This window comes from Mchenga conophoros, linkage group LG6 (assembly GCF_057382185.1).
Source record: "Mchenga conophoros isolate Kocher_MC1m ecotype Shallow Benthic linkage group LG6, M_conophoros_male_GT1.1, whole genome shotgun sequence".
Lineage (NCBI taxonomy): Eukaryota > Metazoa > Chordata > Actinopteri > Cichliformes > Cichlidae > Mchenga > Mchenga conophoros.
This window is the reverse complement of record NC_140531.1, coordinates 23331852-23354980: the sequence shown is the minus strand read 5'-3', so window position 1 is coordinate 23354980 and position 23129 is coordinate 23331852. Positions and strand designations below refer to the sequence as shown.

The window sequence follows — 23129 nt, the reverse complement described above, 5'->3', positions numbered from 1 at the left end:
GACTTCTGTGAATGGAAACCCATGTCTGACCTCATACATCAACTATTATTAAGCAATGTCACAGGAGGAGCACAGTGTTTCATAAACTCCTCTGTGGCACCTCAACTTTAATCTAGAAACACGCTGTACCCCAGCAGGAGGATTTAGATCACGTGGTGTGGTACAGTATGCTCAGGAAAAGGTAAGTTTTTTTTCAGCAGGCTCAGATTTCAGCCAAATGGTCACATGTTTAACTACTAAAATTGAATAAAGCGTAAAAACGCCTGAGTATCGGGCCTGTGTCGGACGGCAGCAACGCCAGCAGTGAATCCATTTCAAGCAAGATCACGCTCTGGACACATGAACATGGCCTGTGAACTCTCACCAGCTGCTGTTACGCACACAAGCACAACTTCTCACTGGAGAGGATTTACACATTTATTTAACACTGCTAAAGAGGGTTTATTTTAGCTCATATCTGTTAAAGTAACCAAGAAAAAGCAGAGTGAAGAAATGCTTAATGTCAGGCAGATCATGGAGACACAGTAAAAACAGTGAATGAAGCCTTTGTCAGATTTTTTTCATCAGATCTTAAAATTAAGTAAATACAAACAGCACTTGACATATTACAGTGTGTCATTGTTTATTTGACAACAAACTGAGCTAAAATGCAGAAGCAGAAGTAGACCCCATGATTCAGAATCAGAATACTTTATTGATACAGGCATATATATATATACATAAAAGTCACTTATTAATAAATAGCTGAAAAAGAACATGTGCAAAAAGGGTGTAGCTGTTGCAGTAAACAGTGTGTTAAGTGGATGAGTTGTACAGGGAGATGGCCACAGGCAGGAATGATTTCCTGTGTCGTTCAGTGGTGCTTTTCGGTACTCTGTCTTTCACTGAACGTGCTCCTGTGACTGACCAGCATGTCATGGAGTGGGTGGGAGGTGTTATCCAACATTGTCTTTATCTTGGACAACATCCGCCTGTCCGACACCACCTTGAGGGAGTCCAGTTCCATCCCCACAACATTACTGGCCTTACAAATCAGTTTATCGAGTCTGTTGGCATCTGCTACCCTCAGCCTGCTCCCCCAGCATGCAACAGCATAGAGGATCGCACTGGCCACAACAGACTCGTAGAAAATCCTGAGCAATTCAGAACCACGTTTAGCAGCAATAAGTTAAAGGAGTGTGTTTTCTGCCCCGTCTTCCCCCAACCGGGCGCAGCAGATGGCTGCACCTCCCTGAGCCTGGTTCTGCTGGAGGTTTCTTCCTGTTAAAGGGGAGTTTTTCCCTCCCACAGTCTCCTAGTGATTGCTTAAAGGGGGTTATTTGATTATATTTGAGTTTTATCTCTATTATTGTAGGATCTTTACCTTACATTATAAAGCGCCTTGAAGCACCTGCTGTTTAGATTTGGCGCTGTATAAACAAAACTGAACTGATTTGCATGACAAGTGTTGCTTCAGTTCACTGAGGTTTGAGGGCATTCACATTCACAGCTCTCTTAAGGTCCCACTGCAGCGTTTCAGTTGTATTTGGATTAGGGCTGCCACAAACGATTATTTTGATAGTCGACTAGTCACCGATTATCAGATCGTGCATCCATTTGGACGTAAAAGTACAGCTTATTGCACCAGCCTGCATCTGCTCTTATATAACTATCATTAGTGTTTAAGCTTTAAGTGTTTAAGGTATGTGCTAACTAAAAATAAGGACAAGATGCTAGTTTATTAAATTTTAATGAAATTTGCAGATTGTTTTGGTGAAGTTTAATAAACTCCTTGCTATCTAAAATATAACAGGACACCGGAGTATATTCTCGAGCATCTCACACTTCTGATAATCAGTTGTCTGCTTGATGTTTATTCAGCTGTGTAAAAACTATAACTTTAATCTCAGCCAAACCGATTTACTCAGGAACAAATAAAATACTAAAAAAAAGCCAAACATTAACATTTTTAAGTTATCTAAGTGACTTATATATGTTTAACCTGAGTAGCGAAAGACGGTGGTGGGTTTGAAAACGATTTGCCGGGAGTCCGGTGTTCTCACGGCTCTAGTGAGCCTTGCCCCCGGCTAGTTATCGAGCTGGTGGGTAACAGATGTCTCCGAAAACGTCGGAGCGCTTTTGAAAATATGTGGTGTCTTGATAAACTGAGCAAATATTTGAGGTTTACACAGCTACATTCTCGCCTGAAAATATGTTAAACGTTTGTTTTATGACCCAGAAAGAATAATAAGAGTAATATTAAAACTAACCAGCTGCCGCCATTGTTGGAAACTGAGCTGGGCTGCGCTATGAATTCTGGGACAGAGCCAGTGTTGCCAACTCCTCAGTAAGGAAAATTGCTATTGGTTGTCCTAAAAGTCGCTAGAAGTCGCTAAATGACGTCATCACCAATTAGCATAATTGGTCATGCTAATGTAATTGTAACCTATGTTGTTGGAGAGAGAAATAACATCATGGAAGAGACATAAAGTGAGTAAAAAACGTCCTAAATGCATTTAGAGTTTATTTAGAACTACAAAATAAATTTCTTTTAGCAATTATTGTTTTTTTTAATGTCACAATTCCAACCCTGCTCCTTTACCCGGGCTTGGACCGGCAAAAGTGACCCGAAATAGGCACTCTGGTGGAGTTACTTTGTGTGTGTGTGTTTATAAGTAGTTTTAAACCTTGTGATCCACAAAACAGCATAAGAGTAAAAGAGTAAAAGAAGAACTGACTGCGTTACAGCACCCGCTGCTTGTTGAGAGTTACAAAGACGCTAAGTTGGCAACACTGGACAGAGCTACTTCTTCTTTGGGGTTTAACGGCAGCTGGCATTCTTGTACATGCAGTGCTGCCATCTTCTGTTTCAGTCCGTTATTACAATCTTAAATTCTACTACTTATTCCTGCGTCTTTTGTGATCTAAGCTTCAAACGAGCCGTCGACTATTAAATCAGTCGTCGACGATTTTGATAGTCGACGTAATCGTGACTAGTCGACTAATCGTGGCAGCCCTAATTTGGATCATTTTCACTTTTGACTAACGTCTTCAACACCATTACATCAACACCATAACGATCAATGCCCAACAAGTTGAAGTTGCACTATTTTGTATTTATTTTACTCCAAGGATATTAACTTGAATCATTTATTAACTAACCACAATTAGAGGCCATTTTAAAGATGTGATAAAAGTAAGAGCTTTTTAATGCTCTACCACTAAATTAACAAAACAGAAAACTATATATATCTATCACTGAGTCTTGGAGAGGAAACACTTTTACATCCTAAAAAGGAAGTTTGACTTCTAAAACGTAAGCTGTCACAAAAACAGGCTCCAGACCCACCAGATGGTATTACAGCTCTACCACAGAGATCTGCACAACTCAAATAAACAATTTACACATAAACAACATATAATATGGAGATTCTTAGACACAACTTTATTCTTTTTTTCTTTAGGCTGCAAACAGTTTTACAACAGTTTTATTGTTCTGGAAGCATTAATATATGATCCTTAAGCCGGATGCCTAGTTGTACTTGCTAACACTGTATCAAACTTGCATGTATCAAACTTGCACTGTATCAAACTTTGATTGAATTATAATTTTATATTTATTCCCACTCTTAAAAACGCCTGAGGCTGCAGCTGAAAGAATACAAAATTTAACTGTATTTTAAACATTAACTCAATAAAATACTTGATTGTTGTCAATCAGTTGTGATATTAATGTATGTTAACTTTTCACCAGCTTTAATTCCAGACTTCATAAAGGCTGAACTTTATTAACACTCTTAATGACCAAATCACTTAAGGAGCACATTTTTAAAACTACATCATGCTGCAGTGTTTGCTCACACACTGCTGTATTCATTGCTGTCTGTATTATGTTTAACCTCTTTATATTTTTCAATAGTGTAATTTCTTTGTAAAATTAGCTGCTTTGCTGCCAGCACCACACTCTTCATGTCACTTCGGAGTGCAGGTCCCAGGTCCTGTGGCTGTAAGAAACCCAAATCATCACCCCTCCACCGCCGTGCTTGACAGCTGGTATTAGATGTTTGTTCAGATGCAACTTTGCAAACATAAGCTTTGCTGCCATGTACTTTTTAGAGTGAAGAGGCTTTCTTCTGGCGGCACTTAAAAAAAGGGCTACTTGTTTAGTCTTTTTGTAATTGTAACATCATGAACTTTAACATTTAACATGCTAACCGAGGCACTTAACTCTTGTGAGGGTTGTGGCATTATGATGACACACACCTTAATGCTCCAGACCAGCAAACTGCCAAAACCTCTGCTTTAATGATGGTGCTCACACTTGCTGATGATCAGTCAGTACAGTGAATTTGATTAGTAGCACTTGGCTGCTACTTATCCTTTTAATTTCTCTGTAAGCGCTAAGGGTGCACTGTTCACTCGCAGTGTAATATGCTATGTTTTATAGTTTGTCTAAAGTTACATTACCTAAATTTAAGACAATCTTATTTTAATTACTATGACTGCCATTTACAAACCTTTGCAGTCTTTATCATGACTTTACACTGGCATTAATAATACATGCAGTAGCAGCTTCCTGCACCAGTTTAATAAATAATGACACTTTTAGTGTACCAAATTATTGATTTGGTACTGAAAAGAAATACAGTTTTCCCACCAGCTCCAGCCCCACGCTGTAGCTTGCATTCAAGGCTAGTGTATCAATAAAAGTTTAAGTGACTTATTATTTCCCAATAATAATATCTCCAGCACACCACTTTAGCAAGCACATGACAGCGTCACCTGCTTTATCGTTGTAGATAAAGGCAAAAGAAAGTCAAGCTTGTGTGTTATGATGTTGCCATCTGGTGGTAACTGCTCTCCATCCTTTTCTGTTCAGACCAGTCAGTGCAGGTTTTCAGTGGCAGCCATGTTAGCTTTAGTTATTATTAACGCAGATTATTGTGGACATTAGCAATGAAGAAAACAAAGAAACATTATACACAAATATAAATAAATTGTAATAATTTAGCTCAAACAGGCAATTTATTACTTAATTGAGAATGTTACACAAAATACCCCAGGCTAGGCCTATTTCAAATTGTATTGTCATTTTAGGTGGAAGGACGGGAATAAATATTATGCCAATTTTCTATTGATTTTATAGTATGTGTCGTTTCAAATTAATTATGTCTTATACTTATGTCAATATTTAAGCCAAAACCGATAAAAATCGCGTCAAAAAAAAAAAAGGAGCACACTTAAATAGCATCCAAACTGCGTTTATTTTCTTTTTACTACAGTTCCCAGGATGCAGTGGCAGCCTACGTCCTCACGCTGCTGTCGCGCGGCTGCTGCGGCTGCTTTCGCAGATTTGTAAACACAGCAGTTACGCTCAGTTGATCTGTAACGGGCGGTTAGGCCCATCCAGATGGTTGTGGCAGCTGCTGAAAAGCGCTGCCGCTCTTGAACGTAGCCTCGGTTTATATTTGGCTTAAAGGAGACGCAACAAAGCGCACAAAATGGTTGTGCTCAAGGCCCGGGCGAATAAGTAGGTTTACTATAGCTTTAAGAAGAAGAAAATAGTGTCTGCTTCTTTAAAATTATATTGGTTTATTGCTGAATAGATAATTAAGAAAACTTTGTAGTTTCTAATCAATATATATATGTATTTAATTTGCGACGAAACCAACTGAAAATGCACTACTGTTGGATAAAGGCCGCCTGCAATCAAAACGGCTTTAAAGCAGATGTGGTCCGTTTTTCCTCAGTTTGCAAGTAAACCTGCCTGACTTTAAGTGGAATCTGAGGTGGTCCTAAGTGTCCTCACGGTGATGGAACCAGCCGGTGACCGAACCGGGAATGTAAATAAAGGTGAAGATCCGACGGAGGACAAGGCCGCAGAAGAGACCCCGGGCACCAGTACAGCTGGTACGCCACGGAGGGCGCTGAGGGACCGGGGAGCGGGCCGCCCTAGGTCTGGCGTCACCGCTTCTGTAGCGGACGTTAACGGCGGTACGTCGAGCCCGCAGACTTCGGGACGGGTTTTAAGAGATAGGTCAACGAGGGCAGTACCAGCCTGGCTGAAAGACACCAAAAGCAGCGACGACGACGAGGACGAACCTAGCTCGGACGCCGGTGCGACCAAGCGGAGGAAAGTTTCCAACTCCAGGCGGAAGAAAAATTCAGATACTGCAGGTTCGGCTGAGGGATACAGCCTTCAAGGCACAGAGTACGTTTTTGTTTTTTCTTTGTTTGTTTCTTTAACGAGTATCCCTATTTCAACTTGGCCACCACATTTGATTATAAGGAGCCCGCCTTACTTGCACATTGTGTCGGTGAAGTCGGTTCCTGTCAAAAGCACGCCTTCATCGTGGCTCGTCCCCTTTCTGCTGTCTGTATGGGAAGGGTGGAGTAAAACTTACCTGATTTTAAAGGGGGCTATATTCTACAAAGTGCTACAACACAGAAATGCATTATCTTGTTAAACATGTTGATGTTGTGGTGCTGTGCAGGAAAATGCGTCAAGTCAATGTTTTTCCTTCTTTCTGCAGACAAGAGGACGCCAAGAAACCTGCCACAGATGCCCAAGGTAATCAACTGCATAAAAGCCGCTTTATATCCTCCTTGTTCACTTTACATTTAAGTATAAGCACATGCTATTTACCTGTAGTTATGTCTTTGATTCAGATAGCGCTGATGTGTTCACTAATGTCAGGCCCGTGTCACACTTTATGACACTTTTCTACACTCTCACTGCATGCTACTGCTCTCTCTCACTCCAGCCCTTCCCTCCAGACGCCCCTCAGCCCAGACTCATGCCAAGACCCCATCTGGCAGGGCTGTCCACAGCTCTGCCAAGCCCATGTGTAAGACTGAACCTGGAATGGAGAATCCAGCTGGTGAGCAACCTGTTGACAGTGAGCTGCTCTGCTTTAGCGTGGGGGCCTTTTTAACTCGGAGACCAAATCATGCAGACACACAAGAACCAAAAACATCTGGGCAATCGCTGTTTGTTTTGTATAGAACTTGCAAAAACATCTGGGAACATGTATCTCTGGTTATTGATTCCTTGTGGGTGGAAACATCTGGATTCTGTCGTTTCTGGCTCATTATAATGCTTCCAAATAATTGATCTAGAATGCAATTTTTTTATTTTTTTATTTTTTGCAGTTAAATTACTGTTTTATAAATGTTGTTTGTATGACGTTGCTAGTGGCTGAAAGCGCTTTTGGTGTCTCTCTCTGTCATGCAGCTGTGGAAGGAGCTGTAGATGATAAAGACAAGTATGAAATGTAAGTATACTTTTGGTGACCCACGATGTGATTCTTGCAGGCTTTAATGGCTTAATTTTGGCCACTTCCTCCTAATACTGCCTTCTTGCTCCCTGGAAGTCCTGTTCTGGCCACTTAATTGTGGGCTTAAAACTTGAGCAGAGAGTAAACTGTGAAATTCAGTGACAAGCTGAACTGTCTTTCATATCAAGGAAAATCACTAATGATAAAAGCGGAGTGTCTGGCTCCAAACCAAATGACAGTCTTCAGAGGAAGAGCCTGCAGTGAAGGGGCAACCTTTGAACATTTGGGAGGCTGTGCACTTTGAAGTGACCACCTGGGGTCATATTGTCAAATTATAGTTGCACTGTAACTCCTTGTCCTGTCAGAGAGAGAATAAAGAAGCCAAACTGTGACCACACCACATCTTGCTCCCTGTTACTTTGTCCTCTTCCTCCAGAATTAAACTGAGGTTGAATGGGTCCAGCTCTCAGTGCAGGTGTGCAAGTCATCAGAAAGGGACTTCCACAGAGAACAGGTTGAAAGGGCGAATTAGCTTTCCATGGGTCATGAATTACTGTGTAGAATAGCGTTTGTATCTGAGTTTTTAAAAAGTCACATTTATTGCTCGTATCTCGTTGTGCACATGATCTCAGGTTCTTTATGTAGGAAAATATGTTTTTCTAATGATTATGTTGTTTTGCTACTGGTACATTCGCAGTCTGAGGCTAAGTATAAAAGCAGCAACAGAAGAAATCAGCCTGACACGCCGTATTTACTCAGCTTGACTCTGGGTTTGTTCCCTCAGTTTAAAATGTATATAAAAAAAAAAGAGTCAAATGTGTAACTAAGGAGAGTTTGGTCTGTGTTTTTAATTACAGTGAAAAGAAAGAGGAGGAAAACACCGGCGCTGCTGAACCAGGCTTGGATGATGAAGATCCTTCTTTTCAGGATGACCCAGACAATCTCAACTACCAGCCACAGAGTCAGAGGTGCGCTTATGTCAAATGCATCATTTGACCCAGTGCAGAACGTTTTTGGAAAAAAAAAAACAGTTTGCAATTTATTGTTTCGCTTTCAGCAGTGTAGAAGAAGAAGAGGTCCTTAGCAGCGAGGAAGATGTTCCCTTTAGAGACGACTTAAATGATCAAAGCTACGACCCGAAGGTTGAAAGGTTTGTGGTTTTGTATGAGAGGGATTGGGTTGTTCATATGTAATTACTGTTTTTTGATTGGAATTTTTTCTCCTGTTTTATTTTTTAGGGATGCTCCTAAACCAAAGCGCAGAGTTCCTCCTAGACCCAAGGAGAAGAAAGAAAAGGAGAAACCACTGAAGAAAGAGAAGGAGGTTGCTGAGATAAAAGTGGAAGGTTCAGACAATGTAGAGAGCATGCAGGAGGAAGTAAAGCTTGAAGAGGAAGTAGTGGAAGATCCGGATGGACCCAGGAAGTAAGTGCAGTACCAGACTGTGAGTGCCATGAGCTGAAACCAGACAGAACTGCAAACGCATCTACACATCCTCCATTCCTAATCAGCTTTTGTTAACCAATCACTGAAGTCCAATTTATCCAATTAAACCCAACACTGTTTTAAGTTAATGCTAATGTGTAGCCATGGCAACATACTGGTTTTGCCAGACATGCTCATCTGTTTGTCATTGGAGGAGTTTTGGATTTTGGGTGCAAAAAACAAAGGAGCGCTCGCCTCATAGAATATCGCCATCATGGAGCACCGCTTGACATTAGCAGTAGTCGCTATTTTTTTATTTTTTTTTTAAGTCCTCCTGCAGTGTTCATTGATCTGATGCTAGATGAATCTGTAAACTCATTCAAGTGGATGGATTCAAAGGTCTGGACTAAGGCAAGCTGCAGCATTTAGTATCCCAGAAAAAGGATTAGGTACATAGTGTAGAAATATGGTATGCCAACAATACCAGTGACAATATTGGAGAGAAACCCCCAACAATCAGATCAGGCAAATTCCTATGAGCAAGCACTTGGCAACACTGGGAAGAAAAAACTCCCTTTTAACAGAAGGAAACTTCCAGCAGAACCAGGCTCAGGCAGAGGCAGCCATCTGCTGCTACTGAGGAGGGGGAGTATAGAGAGACAGGATCAAAACAAACTATGGCAGAGAGTAGGCAAAAAGTAATGACTTAGCACACAGGGAGAGCATCTGTTTACATTCTGAAAGAAGGGTAAACATGCTTCTCAAGCCCTTTTGACCCACAGTGCTTGGCGCAGTGCACAAGAAAGCATAGTCAAATGCTTTCAGTACTGATGCAACCATTTAAAAATTTCAGACTTTGTTTTTTTGTTTGCTTTGTTGCACTACAGCCTGAGTGATGACAAGGGTCAAAATACAAAGTGCAGTGATTTTCAAGTAGTGTGGTCCATTTGTATGCATACTGCATCAGCAAACAATACATGCTTTGTAAGTGCAGCTGCATTGTGTACTCAATATAGAACGAAAACATATGTGATTGGAAATGTCATCAATAAGACACGGAGTCATTCAGTCTGCCTGTTTTAAAATACTAACCAGCTGCTCCTCCTTCTAAATTTAACATGTGCTTATTTAAACGTACCTGACTTCACAATGGCTTTGTGTTCACATATAGCAGAGCATGGCTTTGATTTCCCGGTATACACAATTATGTCATTTTTTACATTTTTTTGTCTTGGCTGTGTTAGGAGAGGTCGGCGGAAAAAAGACGACAAAACCCCACGGCTGCCAAAGAGAAGGTGAAGTTGATGTCTGTGTTGGTGCTTCGTTATCTGAAATCAGTCATGAACTTTGTATAGACATAGATGGTTAAGTATAAGATAGTAACTGGCTTCGCTCACACAGGAAGAAGCCCCCAGTTCAGTATGTGCGCTGCGAAATGGAAGGATGTGGGACAGTGCTGGCTCATCCTCGCTACTTACAGGTTTGCCGCACACACACACACACACACACACAAACACAAAGCAGCAGTAACTAATCTGTTCTTTGCTTTAAACTCCAGCACCATATAAAGTACCAGCACTTACTCAAGAAGAAGTATGTTTGTCCTCATCCTTCTTGTGGGAGGCTTTTCCGCCTACAGAAGCAGCTGCTGCGTCATGCAAAGCACCACACAGGTACGCATGTACATTTGTTTTCAGAGGTTTACATCCACTTATCATGGGCACGGGTGTCATTATAATTTTGGGCTTTTGATGATTTCTTTGAACTTTTTTCTATTTTTTTCCAGGGTGGAGTGATTGTACAGCATACAACTTTAATGACTTTAAAAAAACAAAAACTGACTGCGAAAGTTTGACTTTATTTTGGATTTTCTTTGATCCACACAGGTTAAAAAACAGGCTCAAATATAAGCATACACTGTGAGGGACCAAGCAGCCAAAGCAAAGAGGACACAGGCAAAAAAAATCTTCAAAAAGGGTTTTCTTTATTTTAACCCTCAAAAAGTCCAAAATTAACAAAATTCAAAACCATACTTAGCAGGCCCATAAAACAGGTCAACTAAATATAACTCTACAAAAAGTAATTTCCAGAAACTTAAACAAAACAAAGTGAGACACAACTTGACTCACAAACTGACCTAATTACAAAGACACATGAGGGTAGCTTTTATAATGATTTGGCCAAACCATTTGAACACAATAGGGGGGGGGAACAAAAACACACACTAATATTAACTAAGCACAGAATAACCTAACTAAACCTAAAACACCCCTGCTCCTGGTAAGCCCATGGTTGGTCCTGCTGAGCAGGCATTTTGTCCCCAGAGTCCTCAGCCACGCCTTTTGCCCAGACAGGAAACAGCCACCGCCCAAACCCAGGTAACTCAAAGAAAGAGAAACATAATTAATATAACAAAACATTTTAGAAAAACCACACAATGTTACTATGTGCGCGCCTCATAATACCAGTGTTAGGTTTAACCAAATGATTAATGAATTATATTAATGAAGAAAACTGCAAAGAAAACTAATCGAGTGAAAAATGGACTAATTTACCCCTGTGTGGCTGATGCCATCACAACACTCAAATCTTTTAATAAGTGTTGCTGAAGGTTCTACAGTGTATTTCAACTTGACAAGTCCAAGGCCTATTAACGTTTCATTGGTTATTCTAATTGAGTACAACAGATATACTTTTTATGCTGGCAAGAGGGTGCCGCTGACCAAGAAAAGAAGCAGCCCCTGCTCCAAATTTGACACCTTGAAATGTGGCTGAAATTTGCAGCTGCCTACATGGGCAAGCCAAATGGCTTCAGGAGAAATGTTTTATAGTTAGACATTTGGAGGAGTGAAGTTGAGGCTTTGAAACCTGAGAATACTGTACCAACTGTCAAGCATGGTGGTGGTAGCAGCATGCTCTGTGGCTGTTTTGCTGTCAGTGGTACTGGTACGTTGCACAAAGTGGATGTAATAATGAAGGAGGACTACTGCCACATTCTTCCACTTTAAGTCATCAGCTAAACAGATGAAACTTGGACACAGTTGGGTGTTCCAACAGGACAATGATGTGAAACCCACATCAAAACTGGTTTTGGGATCGATAAAGCAGGCTAACATTAAGCTTCTGGAATGGTCTTCTCTAAGCCCCAACTTTAACCCAAATATTTGTGGACTAAACTGGGTCTGTACCAGGAAACCAGCTATTTAAATGACCTCTGCTAATTCTTCTAAGAAATATATCAAATAACCAGCTATTAGGCTTGTTGGTGGCTACCAAATGTGTTTAACTTGTTAAGGGACATTTAACAAAATGTTAGTCAGGGTGTATGTATATATTTGACCCTGTGTGAATTTGAGAAAATCCAAAATAAATTCAAACTTGTGCACCCAAGTCTTGTTTTTTTAAAGTAATTAAAGATGTGTGCTGTACAATCATTCCACCCTGGAAAAAGAACAGTTCAAGGAAAAATCATTAAAAAGCTCAAATTACCAGAATATTCATGTCCATGATGAGTGCATGTAAACGTCTGCTCATGATGGTATAAAACAATGCATTAGTTTCTGTGCTTATTTTTAGTTCTAATCAATGAAATTACATGGATAATCCATCTGTAATTGAGTCTTTTTTTGGGAACTAGACCAGAGGGACTACATCTGTGAGTTTTGTGCTCGCGCCTTCAAGAGTTCCCACAATCTGGCCGTGCACCGCATGATACACACTGGAGAAAAGCCCCTACAGTCAGTACTTCTCTGTTCACACGTTTTGTTTTCTCAGTTTATTTTCAGCTCAGTGGTTCATTAAATTTCTTGCTTCCTGGTGTGAATAGGTGTGAGATCTGTGGCTTCACTTGTCGCCAGAAGGCATCTCTCAACTGGCACATGAAGAAGCACGATGCTGATGCTACCTATCAGTTCTCCTGCTCTATTTGTGGAAAGAAGTTTGAGAAGAAGGACTGCGTGGTGGCACACAAGGCCAAGAGCCACCCGGAGGTGCTAATTGCTGAGGCGCTGGCAGCAAATGCCGGCGCTCTCATCACAACCCCTGCTTCTCTCTTGGAGCTCCCGGGAAATCCTGCGCAAGCAGAGGTCACTGGCTTGGATGCGAACCAAGTTGGGCAAGATGGCCAGGTGGACCAGCTGGGCCAGGATGGGCAGCATGTACCTCAGGTCTCCCAGATGGGTCATGTGACCCAGCAGGTGAGTCACCAGGTGGTTTTGCTGGGACAAGATCAGAGCCTCCACACCATGCAGGTGCCTGTGACAATTGCTCTGTCCCCTATCGACCCCCCATCACCGGCCGAGAACCAGCAGCAGACCCAGCTCCAGCTTCAGATGCCCGTCCAGTTTGTGCAGACTGCCCAGCAGCCCCAGCAGCCCCAAATCCAACAGCTGACCCTCCATTCCAACTCAGTGGTGACCCAGCATCAACCGCAGCTCCAGCCTCTTCAGTCATACACTTCCCAGCAGCAGAGCCAGGGCCAGACACAAATCCTGCAGATGACCTTCCAGCCTGTCAGCCAGTCCCAGACCCACATCCAGCAGATCCCCATTCTAGCAGCCTCTCAGCAGCTCCAACCTCTGCAGACAGCATCCCCGAGCCCTCCTCTAATGTCCACTTCGCAAACCCAGAGCCAGGTTCCCGTCTCCACCAGCGGGGACAGCTTTATGTTGGACAATCCAGTGCTCTCTTCCTCCTCTCCCTCAGCCACCTCTCTTCAGCAGACAGAAGTGGTGGGGGAGGATGGTGTAATCTGGGAGCAGGCCGGGCAGGGGGAGGTCCTAGCTGATGGCACTGGGAGACACATGCAGCAGACCCTCATGTAAAACAAAAAGGATGCCAACAGAACGTAATCTAGAGGCAGTTTATGTTACCAGTGACCTGACATACTGTTTCACCACGTTTGAGGTAAATGTAGGCTCACTGGTATATTATGTAATGCTCACTCATCGTCACATTTGGTAGATTTTTAGACTTCGTATCAGGGAAAGATATGCGTTTGTATGTGTATGTTGTTGCCTTTGTACCTAACAGTCCTGTAACTAGCCACTTATGAGTGTGTGTGTGTGTGTGTGTGTGTGTGTGTGTATATATTGATGAGGTCTTGTTGCACAGCTGTTGCTATTATGCAATAACATAGCATACCTCTTAGTAATATACAGCACATCTAATGTGTAATGTGCAGCATCAAAGTTCCTACTGGAATAAATCGGTTTAATTTATATCATGAAACACATGAGAAAGTTATAAACTCCCTCAGTGTCTGTGTGTGTGTGTGTGTGTGTGTGTGTGTTGTGTGTGTGTGTGTGTTGTGTGTGTGTGTGTGGGGAAACACTCATTTATTGTCCAGCTTTCCTGTGACACTTTTTATTTAACAAGGTTAGAAATCAGCTAAATCTACAAAAAAAGACATTTCAAAACTTGGAAAAGACACCAAAATTTACAGATTGTGCATATTCCAGATTTTGTCTCTTTTTTTAATGACATTAGTGCAGCTTTGAAGGAAATGATAACCCCTATAGTTTAACTCTACAAGACTTTTAGGAGCTGAAATGTACCCTTGAACACTGCGACTCAAATGTAAGCCTATCAAATAACAGCAAGCACTGATTTGTCAATAAGATTTGTTTAATGTAATTTGATAAGCAAAGCTATGTAGAAACTTTATGTGTCAGCGGCATCTCTCTGATCTCTCACATTAGATTTGTGTTAGAGCAAACAGTCCACTTAAAAGTTGTAAATAAACATCTTAACATTTATCCAAAGTGTTTTTTATTGAATGTGCTCTGAAAGCCCTCCAGTTTCCTCTTTTCAACAGGAGCAGCAGTCCAGTTGTTAGAGCCATTAGCAGTGTGGTTGGTGGTTCAAACCCCAACTCTTTGCATCAGAGTGTTTAAATTTTATTAGGCAGGCTCCTACTCTGTATGTGGGATATAAGTAGTATTGAATCAAAGTGTCTGGAAGACGTAATGTAACTAGAAGTGAGTCAGGACATATTGGCTCGCTCTCTGTTCCTTTGCATCGTATATTGCTTCATAGCTCTTTTAGGAGGAATCAAGCTGTCACTCAGTCCGACCCTCTTCTTCTTCACATGCTGCCCTTCTGGCTCTTCCTCCTTTGTTTCCCTCTGGGACCTTCCGCCAGATGAACCGCCTCCAGTTTCTGGTGTCTCTTCACTCTCAGGTGGATGACAGTCAGTGGAGATGACTGGCTTCTGGAGGTCACTGTCATGAGCAAATTTACATTTGATCCCAAACCTGCACCTTCCATCTTTCCTGTAGGACATGCATATCCTTTTACCTCCTATCTGGGAGGGTTTGGCCTGCATGGTGAGGGGGACGTGCTTCTGCAGGGCGCTGAGCTTCTGGTCTGCTTGAGCCTTAAATGGGTTGGCAAACACGCTGCTGTCAGATGACGCATTTAGCGCTGGAGAGGGCAGTTTTTTAGAGGTGATGGAGTCCAGTGAAGGAGTAGGCAGTTTGGAAGGGCGGGCTGCCGACGTAGGTGGTGGTGAGGGCTCTGGATCCTCGTCCTCTGCCTCCGATTCACTGGAAGCGGAACCAGACTCCAGCAAAAAGTTGCGGGTCTTTTTAAAAGGCGCTTCCTCTTCACAAGTTTTCCCACAGCTTCAAAACGACACAATAACAGAACGAAGAGAAGTTATTATTATTCCAGGCTAGCCGAGTGGTGTTTGCGATACATTTTTATTTTTACTCACCCAGCTTTGCCACTGTTTACATCCTCTGCAGCGCCATCGCTGTCGGAGTCGGAGGACACTCCGTATCCAACCAGAGAGTTCATACCTGTAACCGGAGCTAGAGCTCTGCCTCCCGATTAAAAAGCGATAACGGTGTACCTGTGAATATAAGAGGCAAGAGAGTTGTCCATTTTCCTTCTTTAATAAACAAAACAAGGGAAATTGCTGTAAGGTTAGCTGCTGTCATTAGCCGTCGCTCAGCGTTCCCGTTTAGACTGCACTGCCACCTGCAGGACAGGAGTGGTACTGCAACTGTGACGCCACTAACCCACAAATGACAGTTGACCAACACAGATAAGCTGCTTCTTTTTCTTTTTCCAGCTGCTCTCTTTGGGGGTCGTCACAGCGGATCATCTGCTTTCATGTCACTCTGTTTCTGGCATGCTCCTCTATTACACCAGCCCTTTGTGGATTATCTTCTTTTCCTTTGCCTGCTAGGTCCATCTTCAGCACCATTTGTCCAATGTACTATCCCTCCTCTGCACATGTCCAAACCACTTCAGACTTTGCTCTATAACTTTATCTTCTAACTGCTGTCTCTCTTCACCTCTGCCTCCTGTCTTTTTGTCAGTGCCTCCGTCTCGAAATCATACGTCATAGCAAGTATCACTACCATCTTGTAAACCTTCCCTTGCACTGTCACAAATCACCTAAAATCATTCTAAAATGTATCCTTTTTTTAATCACGTTAGAGTGGTTATCTTATTTTGTAATTCTCTCTTAGTTCCGTTTTTAAAGTGTATATACGCTTTTTATTGTTTATCATTCAGTGTTCATTGTTGACTACTTGCATTAAATGTGCTGTATAAATAATTTGGTTATCATTTTCTTTTTAGTAGTTAAAAATCCACTTGACTGTCCATTTTCATTTCATTTTCTTGTGGAGAATAATAACTGTAGTTACATTCCTCGCAAAACAAGGCACCAGTTTGAGAAAATGTCAATGTTAGGCCTATGCACACTTTGTTAGGTACACTTGTTTAACTAGGTTTCAACACCACTATCTAATCAGCCAATCACAAGGTAGCAACCCAGTCCATTTAGGCATTTTAGCACGGTCAAGAAAACCTGCTGAAGAGCATTAGAATGGAGGGGGAAAAAGGTGATTTAAACTTTTAACGTGGTATGATTTTCGGTGTCAATCCGGCATTAGTAAGGCATACCTGATAAAGTGTCCATTCTATATAGAAAGTTAGATCCCAGGGCAGATCACATTTAAATCTTTAGCTGTGACCTGCCCTTTCTGTGGAAGTTCTCCTGAAAACTATTCCACTTATTTTTGCTCTTAGAATTTAATATTTAGGTTGTGGAAAAAATATTTTCTCTGATTTGTTTTTCCTTTAAAAATATGATTTGCTTTCTATGACTGCGCTAACAAAGACGACGCTATATTTCTTGCGTAATTAGGTAATCCTCCTGTTAGACACAAGTGATTACATCATTAAAGTTCCACCTGATGATGTGACGAGCCGGAAGTGGCCTAATTTGGAGTGAGCTCCTGTCCTCGAGCGCTGTGGTTAGGAGGTCAGTCTCCATAGCGATGATGGCAACTTCTAGTTTCAGCTGTTGATTTTTTTTTTTTTTTTTGGTCTCTTATTTGTTATCATTGGGGAACACACACACACACACTACTTAAATTTAGACTATCTCGGCTCGGTCACTACCAGTAAATCGGATAAGCTGCTCATGAATAAGTTGATGAGCTCCTCCTCACTCCTCTCCTCCGCCCCCGCTTGTCCAGTTAAATTCCTCCAGTCAGGCATCAAGTTCCCCGGGGAAAGGGCGGAGATTTGGCCTTAAACTCTGTAATACAAGTACCGAACTGTAAGCAGAGGAGGTCGGACAAACCGAAGTGGTTTTACGGAAACCTCAGACAAGACTGACTCTGTGGCTCTAATTAACGCAGCGCTGAGTGGGAGCTGATGGGCAGGCTGAAATGAGCCGGGAATCCGATGATATCGGGATGAAGCAGGCGTAACCGGGAGTATATTAGGGGCTGGTCTGCTCTGCTGCTACCACAAGTGAGCGCGTCTTCAAGTTGAGGTTCAATGGCAGGGAGGTCGACCAGAGGCATAAACGGCTCGAATGGGAGCAGAACCGCGCCGGCAAGGGCCGCTGCTCTAGCCGATCTGCTGCACTATGAGTGCTCCACCTTACTGGAACTCTTTGTGAGTATAAGAACTTATCCCCCCCCACACACACACACACACACACACTGGCTGCAGCCTGCCAGCAGGTCACAGTTTGCTTTTAGAGTGAGCGAGAGAGAGAAAGTCTGAGGAAGAGTGTGTGCGTGACAGAGAGAAATGGGCCAAGGTTAAAAGGAAAATTAATAGATATTCTGTGTGTGTGTGTGTGTGTGTGTTTCCAAGGAGCTACACTGTCAAAGTGTGTGTATGTATGTATGTATGTATGTAAGAGAGAGTACAAAAGGATGACGAAAGGGATGTGTGCAAGTGCAAGATAAGAAGGGAGAGAGAGAGAGAGAGAGTGTGTGTGTGTGTGTGTGTGTGTGTGTGTGTGTGTGTGTGTGTGTGTGTGTGTGTGTGTGTGTTTGTGTTTGAAATAGAAGGAAATTATGTCTAGGACAGCAGGGGGTAGGAATGCAGAGCAGAGAGGGGGTGAAGTGTTTGGAATGACATAGGTGGGTGTTTTTGGCACACAGTCATCAATGCTTGGGCACAAAGCCTTCATCTCTTTTCCACCAGCTTGCCTCACTTTGCCAAAAGGTGTGAGAGCGACTGTTTATTACAACTTCTTGGTTTCCTGCCAGTTTGCCTTATCCATCCTTCCTTTCATGTGGCCTTGCTAGGAGCAAGGGAGTGGCCGGGCACACTGCTTCACTTCCATCCATGTGACTCCCTTTATCACCAATATCCAAATTTACCCCCTTTTCTCCTTTCCCCCCCCCCCTCACGGTTTGCAGGTTACCTTCCAGTGAACATGTTATGTACGAGTTGGACTTGTCTTAGCTTGTCACACAGAAATTTGTGTATATTCATCTGCATTTTTGTTTTATACCACACCTGGAAAGCACTGACACTGAAACAGATCTTCTTCCAAATCTTTGGCACGCAAGTGTCAGTGAATCAAATGCACACTATTGAAGATTATTTTTTATCGTGTTATTGTCTCCAGGCACGCTGCCCCACTCTTTTGCATACTGGGTGGGAAAACCCAGGTTTGCAACATCAATTTCCTCTTGAAAACCACTTAAGCCATTTCCAGAGCTTATCAGAACTCCTAATACTCCATAAGTGCACTGTTTCTGGCTTTGAAAACAATTCTTGGTGTATCCATAACTGCCTGACTCACGCCAGGAGTAAATATAAATTTCCTTTGCTGACTTTCGAAGCACACAGGCCACATTCAGGCCGCTGTGTCAGGCTAGTTCTGACTTGCAGGGTTACACATTAATGCCTCAGCAGAATGGCAGAAAGATTTTTCCAATTTTCTTTTCAAGGAGCCAAACCTTCTTGTAATTTTTTTATTTTTTTTTATTTTAAAGGCAGTCTTAAGCAGATAACTTGCATTGCATGTCTAGGCATTTTGTTACTACTAGCCTGTCACAAAAGGTGATTCCCAAAGAGCTATTGGCTGAACACTCGGTACATCTTTGCACAGCGTGCAGTGTATCCTCACAATTTGACTGGACAAGTGGGGGAGAAAAGAAGAGGTATCAGGCCTAAAAGACTGTCTACAGTAGATGAACAGTAACTGAAAGTCATGTCCTTATGAAATACAAAACAGCTCAGCAAAGACCTGGCGCAGGACCTGAGAGATGCACCTAGCTCTTCAGCTGATCCACGTGCCATTTGTCAAAGCCTCCTCTGAAATGTTCTCAATGGAAAATTATGCAAGAGCTTGACTTAAAATTAGTGACAACAGGTCTCATGAAGTGATGAATCTGAATTTGAAATTTTTGGTAAAACTGTCAGTATTGTATTAAAGGTAATTGGGGAAAGGGGCACAACTCGGCCATTTGTGTGTTTTACAGATGGCCAAGTGTCTACAGCCATCTGCAAATCATGGTAGAGGCTCTGTTATGGTTCGGGGCCGCATATCAACCAGTGGTGTCGGAGATGTTGTCAAAGTCAATAGAATTATGAATGAAGAAAAGTAACAGGAACCACAAAGAAGCCTGCAGTCTGAGAGTGAAGTGCTTTAATGGGGTGATACCATGTCAGTGAGATAATATGGGGCCTGATTATTCAAGACCTTGCCATTGCTTCTATGGTGCGTCTGTTATTTGAACCTTTTACTTGTTTACTTAGTCCAGTTCCAGTAAAGACTTACTAAGTGAAAATTCCACTATAATGTGACAGCCTTTAGTAAATGATCCCAAGCAAATTCCTTTTGCATTAGGAGGAAGTCCCTGTTGCCTCATTGTCAGTGGTCCTCTGTAAAGGCCAAATTGCAGTTGAAAGTAATGTAATGACTTGCTGAAAACAGACCTCCACTTATACTACTTTCCAGTTTCCCCTTCTTCTATTTCTATCTCTCTCTCTCTGATTGATATTCTTTCAAAAAAACCCTCACTTTTGTTACAAAGTCTGACACGTTTGTCTTGCGTTTCTCTTTTTCTTCCCCAAGAGAAAGAAGGAGAACTTCACCGAGGATGTGACTGACCGTCGTCTGGTGTCTGTCCCTCCTCCTTCTTCCCAGCTGGATACCAGAGACAAACTCTGGCGCATCCACTCGGCGTTGCTACAATGCCAAAAGTTGCTAGAGAAAGCTGTTGCCAAAGAGGAGGAGGAGCTGGGTGGTGGGAAGAAGGGCAAGTATGAGAACAAGAGGAAGCTGGTGAAAGAAAGGTTGCCGCTGCTCATACTTAGCACTGGAGAACTCCTCAAAGCTGCTGAAGGCACGACTTCCCTGACTCCTAGTGTGGAGGGCTTGGAGGTAGGTCCTGAGGTGGTAAAGGTGAAAGTGTTGGACTGAAACTAAAGCATGGTTTACGGTTGTCTCCTCTTGTCATTGGCAGGTAAATGTCCCAACCGGTCTGCTTGACCTGAAGCTTTGGGTGTACCGGGTCTACAAAGAGGTCAACTACTGGAGCAAGACGGCTGCCAACACCTTGAAAGAACTGCCCTCGGTCATCGTCAAGGAAGGAGCAAGGACCACGCGGGCCAGGAACAGGAGAAGCACTCGGAGATGAGATGGAGATGTGGGAAGGGTCGATGAGGAAGGAAAAAGATTAGGGAGATAAATGGCGGAGATTGGTGAAGGTATTGAGAAGGTAGTTGCAGAGCAAGGGGTCCAGTCAACGTCAGGAACAAAGTAAAAGACGGGGAACAGAAATAGAAACAGCCAGCTGCAAGAGACCGATTACTACTGACAGGGAGATGAGAAAACTGGGTTACTGTTCATTCATATATGTATATGAATGAGAGAGAGGAAAACACAATGCTGTGACATTTATGGCAGAGTGTAGCACATCTCTATTCTTTCTTTCTTTCTTTCTTTCTTTCTTAGTTTAGGCTTACATGTCTCCTTTGATACAACTGAAACGATTTCCTTTGGATGCCCTGCAGCACACGAAACATGTGATCAGCAATGGGCACATTTAATTTATATTAGCTGTAAACACTGGGGCTATCATAACATGCAGATCATTTCTTGGAGATGTTGAGTGCATGAAAGAAAAAATATGTTAGCAGCACCCTCTAGTGTTTACATAGTGCAACTGCTTGGAGTCCTCCTTTTCTTTCTTAATTTCCTCTGATGTTAAGTATCTTAATTTAATATTACGTTTGTGGGGTTTTTTTTTAGCACTTTATTAGCAATGAAATAAATCAGTCTAACCTCATCAATGACTCGGGCTCTAAAGCAGGAGTATAGCATAAATGTTCTATACTCCTAAAAGCCAAAAGTTTGCAAACTCGTGCTATAAAAAGAAACAAGGCCTTAAAACCTTAATACAGATCATTTGAGGTGCAACTTTTATTTGTTTTAATGCAAAAGTAGCTGTTTTACATGATCTACATGCATCAGTTGTACTTTACAACAGGCACATGGCTCTTTATGACTGCGTCTGCAGTCACATACACAGTAACTGGTTAAATTGATCACGTATCAGATAGTATCAGAGTCAGAAGCGATGCCCAAATCCTACCTTACCTGTCTGCCTAACCTGGATGAGGCTGCTAATTAAATTAGCCGAAGACTCAGATTGTCTTTAAAGATGTATGAAGGCTCGGGGTAAGAAACAGAGAAGATAAAGTAAATGGGATCCTTTATAGGGAAGTCTTGCCTAGATAGGCACTTATCCATAATGATGTGGAGGATAAATTAGACAGAAAGGCTGATGGAAGAGTTTTAGCAGGTATTTTACAAAAGCACTCTTTTTATTCTAACGACAAGGGCACCATTTATATTTCAACTTTTTATAAAGGTTTTCTTCGCTTGGCTCTGTGCTTGCTGTGTTTAGCATCTGTGGGCTGGTTAACTGACGGCAGGTGCACTGGGAGTAAACAAGACCATGTGATGTTCGGGGCACCTCGACTGTTCACGGGCTTTTTTTCCAACTACATTTTTGCACCGGAAGGAGACCTAAATGCATTTGGTCATTTGAAATCTGATTAATTTCGGAGATGAAATGTTGGCCCTGAGAAAATGAGACTTACTCAACCTATTGGCTTCATCTGTTACCCGCACACCACACAGCACAAAATCATTCTGATTATCTGCTTTGGAGTTTCAGCAGTGTTTTTATGTGATTCACTGTTAATGAAATATGGCTGCTGTGTACACTGTATGGGTTGGAGATGTAGTTTATGTTTCCTCTTGCTCATTACTCTGTCATTACTGCTGCTGGAGCTCACAAGGCTGACTTTTCTTTTCATTTATTCTCTTGTCTTCCGTTCTCAGTTCTTTAAATTTTAGAGGTTTGGTTTGAAGTAGACCAAGAGCTATTAGAGGTTAGAAGAGGTATATCAAATTTGGCCAAAAACTAAAGAACGGGATGTAATTTAAAAGTTAGAGTCCAGTTTAAATAACGCAGTCCTTGCGAATAATTCTTTATAATCCAGTATAAGAAACTGAGTAATTGCAAAAGCTGACTGCTGGCTTTTCACAGTGAAAGAAGGCTCTAGTTAAGGTTGGTGGCAATGACTGTGTGCCCTGTGCCTTGATATCTGAAAGGGAAATAGTCAGTTTAGGCAGCACATTTTAGAAAGTATTACACTGACTTCAAGATTCAATGGCTTCATATTTAAAACTTTTATTCTGTCTGTGCCGTTCCTAATAATCTGTCTGATATGGACTGACGTACCACTACATTTAGTCTTTCCTTTGCTAACATTTTCATGGAAAGCACCGTGGTTACATTCCTTGCACACCAATTATTTTGTTTTTGTGTATTCTTAAGATTGACTGATTTTCGGTTTTACACTTTTATCAGTGTTTGATCTTTACAAATACAGTTTGTCACACCACAAGGCGCTGTCTTTCTTCTTTTTTTTTTAACCTCTGGGGGAGACCAACTGAGCTACAGACAAATGGGTTAAAACACAAAGGGAGGATCGGGTTACCATCACGGCTTCATACACAGCAAACACACTGTAGCTATAGTGCATGCTGTAAAGATTGTAGTAATAAAGAATGTATGATTAATTCCAGAAAGTTGACTCTGTTCAGTTGCATAATGGTCAAAACAAGCACCGCTGTTTGAGTGGGGAGTCAAGGAGGCCGTTT

General features: G+C 42.1%; 3 protein-coding genes across 5 annotated transcripts; 2 read left to right on the top strand and 1 right to left on the bottom strand.

The window, feature by feature from the left end:
- Window positions 1-5359: 5359 nt before the first annotated feature.
- On the top strand, window positions 5360-14436 carry zfp91 (ZFP91 zinc finger protein, atypical E3 ubiquitin ligase). 3 transcript variants are annotated; one of them, XM_085276853.1, is made up of 13 exons: window positions 5360-5509; window positions 5730-6190; window positions 6513-6550; window positions 6744-6860; window positions 7214-7253; window positions 8114-8224; window positions 8314-8406; window positions 8495-8680; window positions 9925-9975; window positions 10082-10160; window positions 10239-10353; window positions 12318-12417; window positions 12507-14436. In XM_085276853.1, exons 2-13 carry the CDS (start codon window positions 5793-5795, stop codon window positions 13501-13503), a joined length of 2325 nt encoding a protein of 774 aa, XP_085132979.1. In that variant the 5' UTR covers window positions 5360-5509; window positions 5730-5792; the 3' UTR covers window positions 13504-14436. The 3 variants fall into 3 exon arrangements, with proteins under 3 accessions (XP_085132979.1, XP_085132980.1, XP_085132978.1); XM_085276854.1 differs by having other exon boundaries at window positions 5373-6190; window positions 8317-8406; XM_085276852.1 differs by having other exon boundaries at window positions 5373-6190.
- Window positions 14016-15671, bottom strand: LOC146572616 (uncharacterized). Its single transcript, XM_085276855.1, has 2 exons — window positions 15396-15671; window positions 14016-15303 (listed from the first exon to the last, which is right to left on the bottom strand). Exons 1-2 carry the CDS (start codon window positions 15476-15478, stop codon window positions 14664-14666), a joined length of 723 nt encoding a protein of 240 aa, XP_085132981.1. The 5' UTR covers window positions 15479-15671; the 3' UTR covers window positions 14016-14663.
- A 1273-nt stretch (window positions 15672-16944) lies between these two features.
- On the top strand, window positions 16945-23057 carry cntf (ciliary neurotrophic factor). Its single transcript, XM_085276856.1, has 3 exons — window positions 16945-17602; window positions 20028-20336; window positions 20419-23057. Exons 1-3 carry the CDS (start codon window positions 17483-17485, stop codon window positions 20590-20592), a joined length of 603 nt encoding a protein of 200 aa, XP_085132982.1. The 5' UTR covers window positions 16945-17482; the 3' UTR covers window positions 20593-23057.
- Window positions 23058-23129: the final 72 nt, after the last annotated feature.

Bases quoted from the DNA above. Each gene is read 5' to 3' on its own strand.
- zfp91 (XM_085276853.1), top strand. From the start codon at position 5,793: ATGGAACCAGCCGGTGACCGAACCGGGAATGTAAATAAAGGTGAAGAT. The intron at 8,407-8,494 runs GTTTGTGGTTTT...TTTATTTTTTAG, and splicing joins TACGACCCGAAGGTTGAAAG to GGATGCTCCTAAACCAAAGC. The intron at 8,681-9,924 runs GTAAGTGCAGTA...TGGCTGTGTTAG, and splicing joins GATCCGGATGGACCCAGGAA to GAGAGGTCGGCGGAAAAAAG.
- LOC146572616 (XM_085276855.1), bottom strand. From the start codon at position 15,478: ATGAACTCTCTGGTTGGATACGGAGTGTCCTCCGACTCCGACAGCGAT. The intron at 15,304-15,395 runs GTGAGTAAAAAT...GTCGTTTTGAAG, and splicing joins GTAAACAGTGGCAAAGCTGG to CTGTGGGAAAACTTGTGAAG.
- cntf (XM_085276856.1), top strand. From the start codon at position 17,483: ATGGCAGGGAGGTCGACCAGAGGCATAAACGGCTCGAATGGGAGCAGA. The intron at 17,603-20,027 runs GTGAGTATAAGA...TTCTTCCCCAAG, and splicing joins CCACCTTACTGGAACTCTTT to AGAAAGAAGGAGAACTTCAC. The intron at 20,337-20,418 runs GTAGGTCCTGAG...TGTCATTGGCAG, and splicing joins CTAGTGTGGAGGGCTTGGAG to GTAAATGTCCCAACCGGTCT.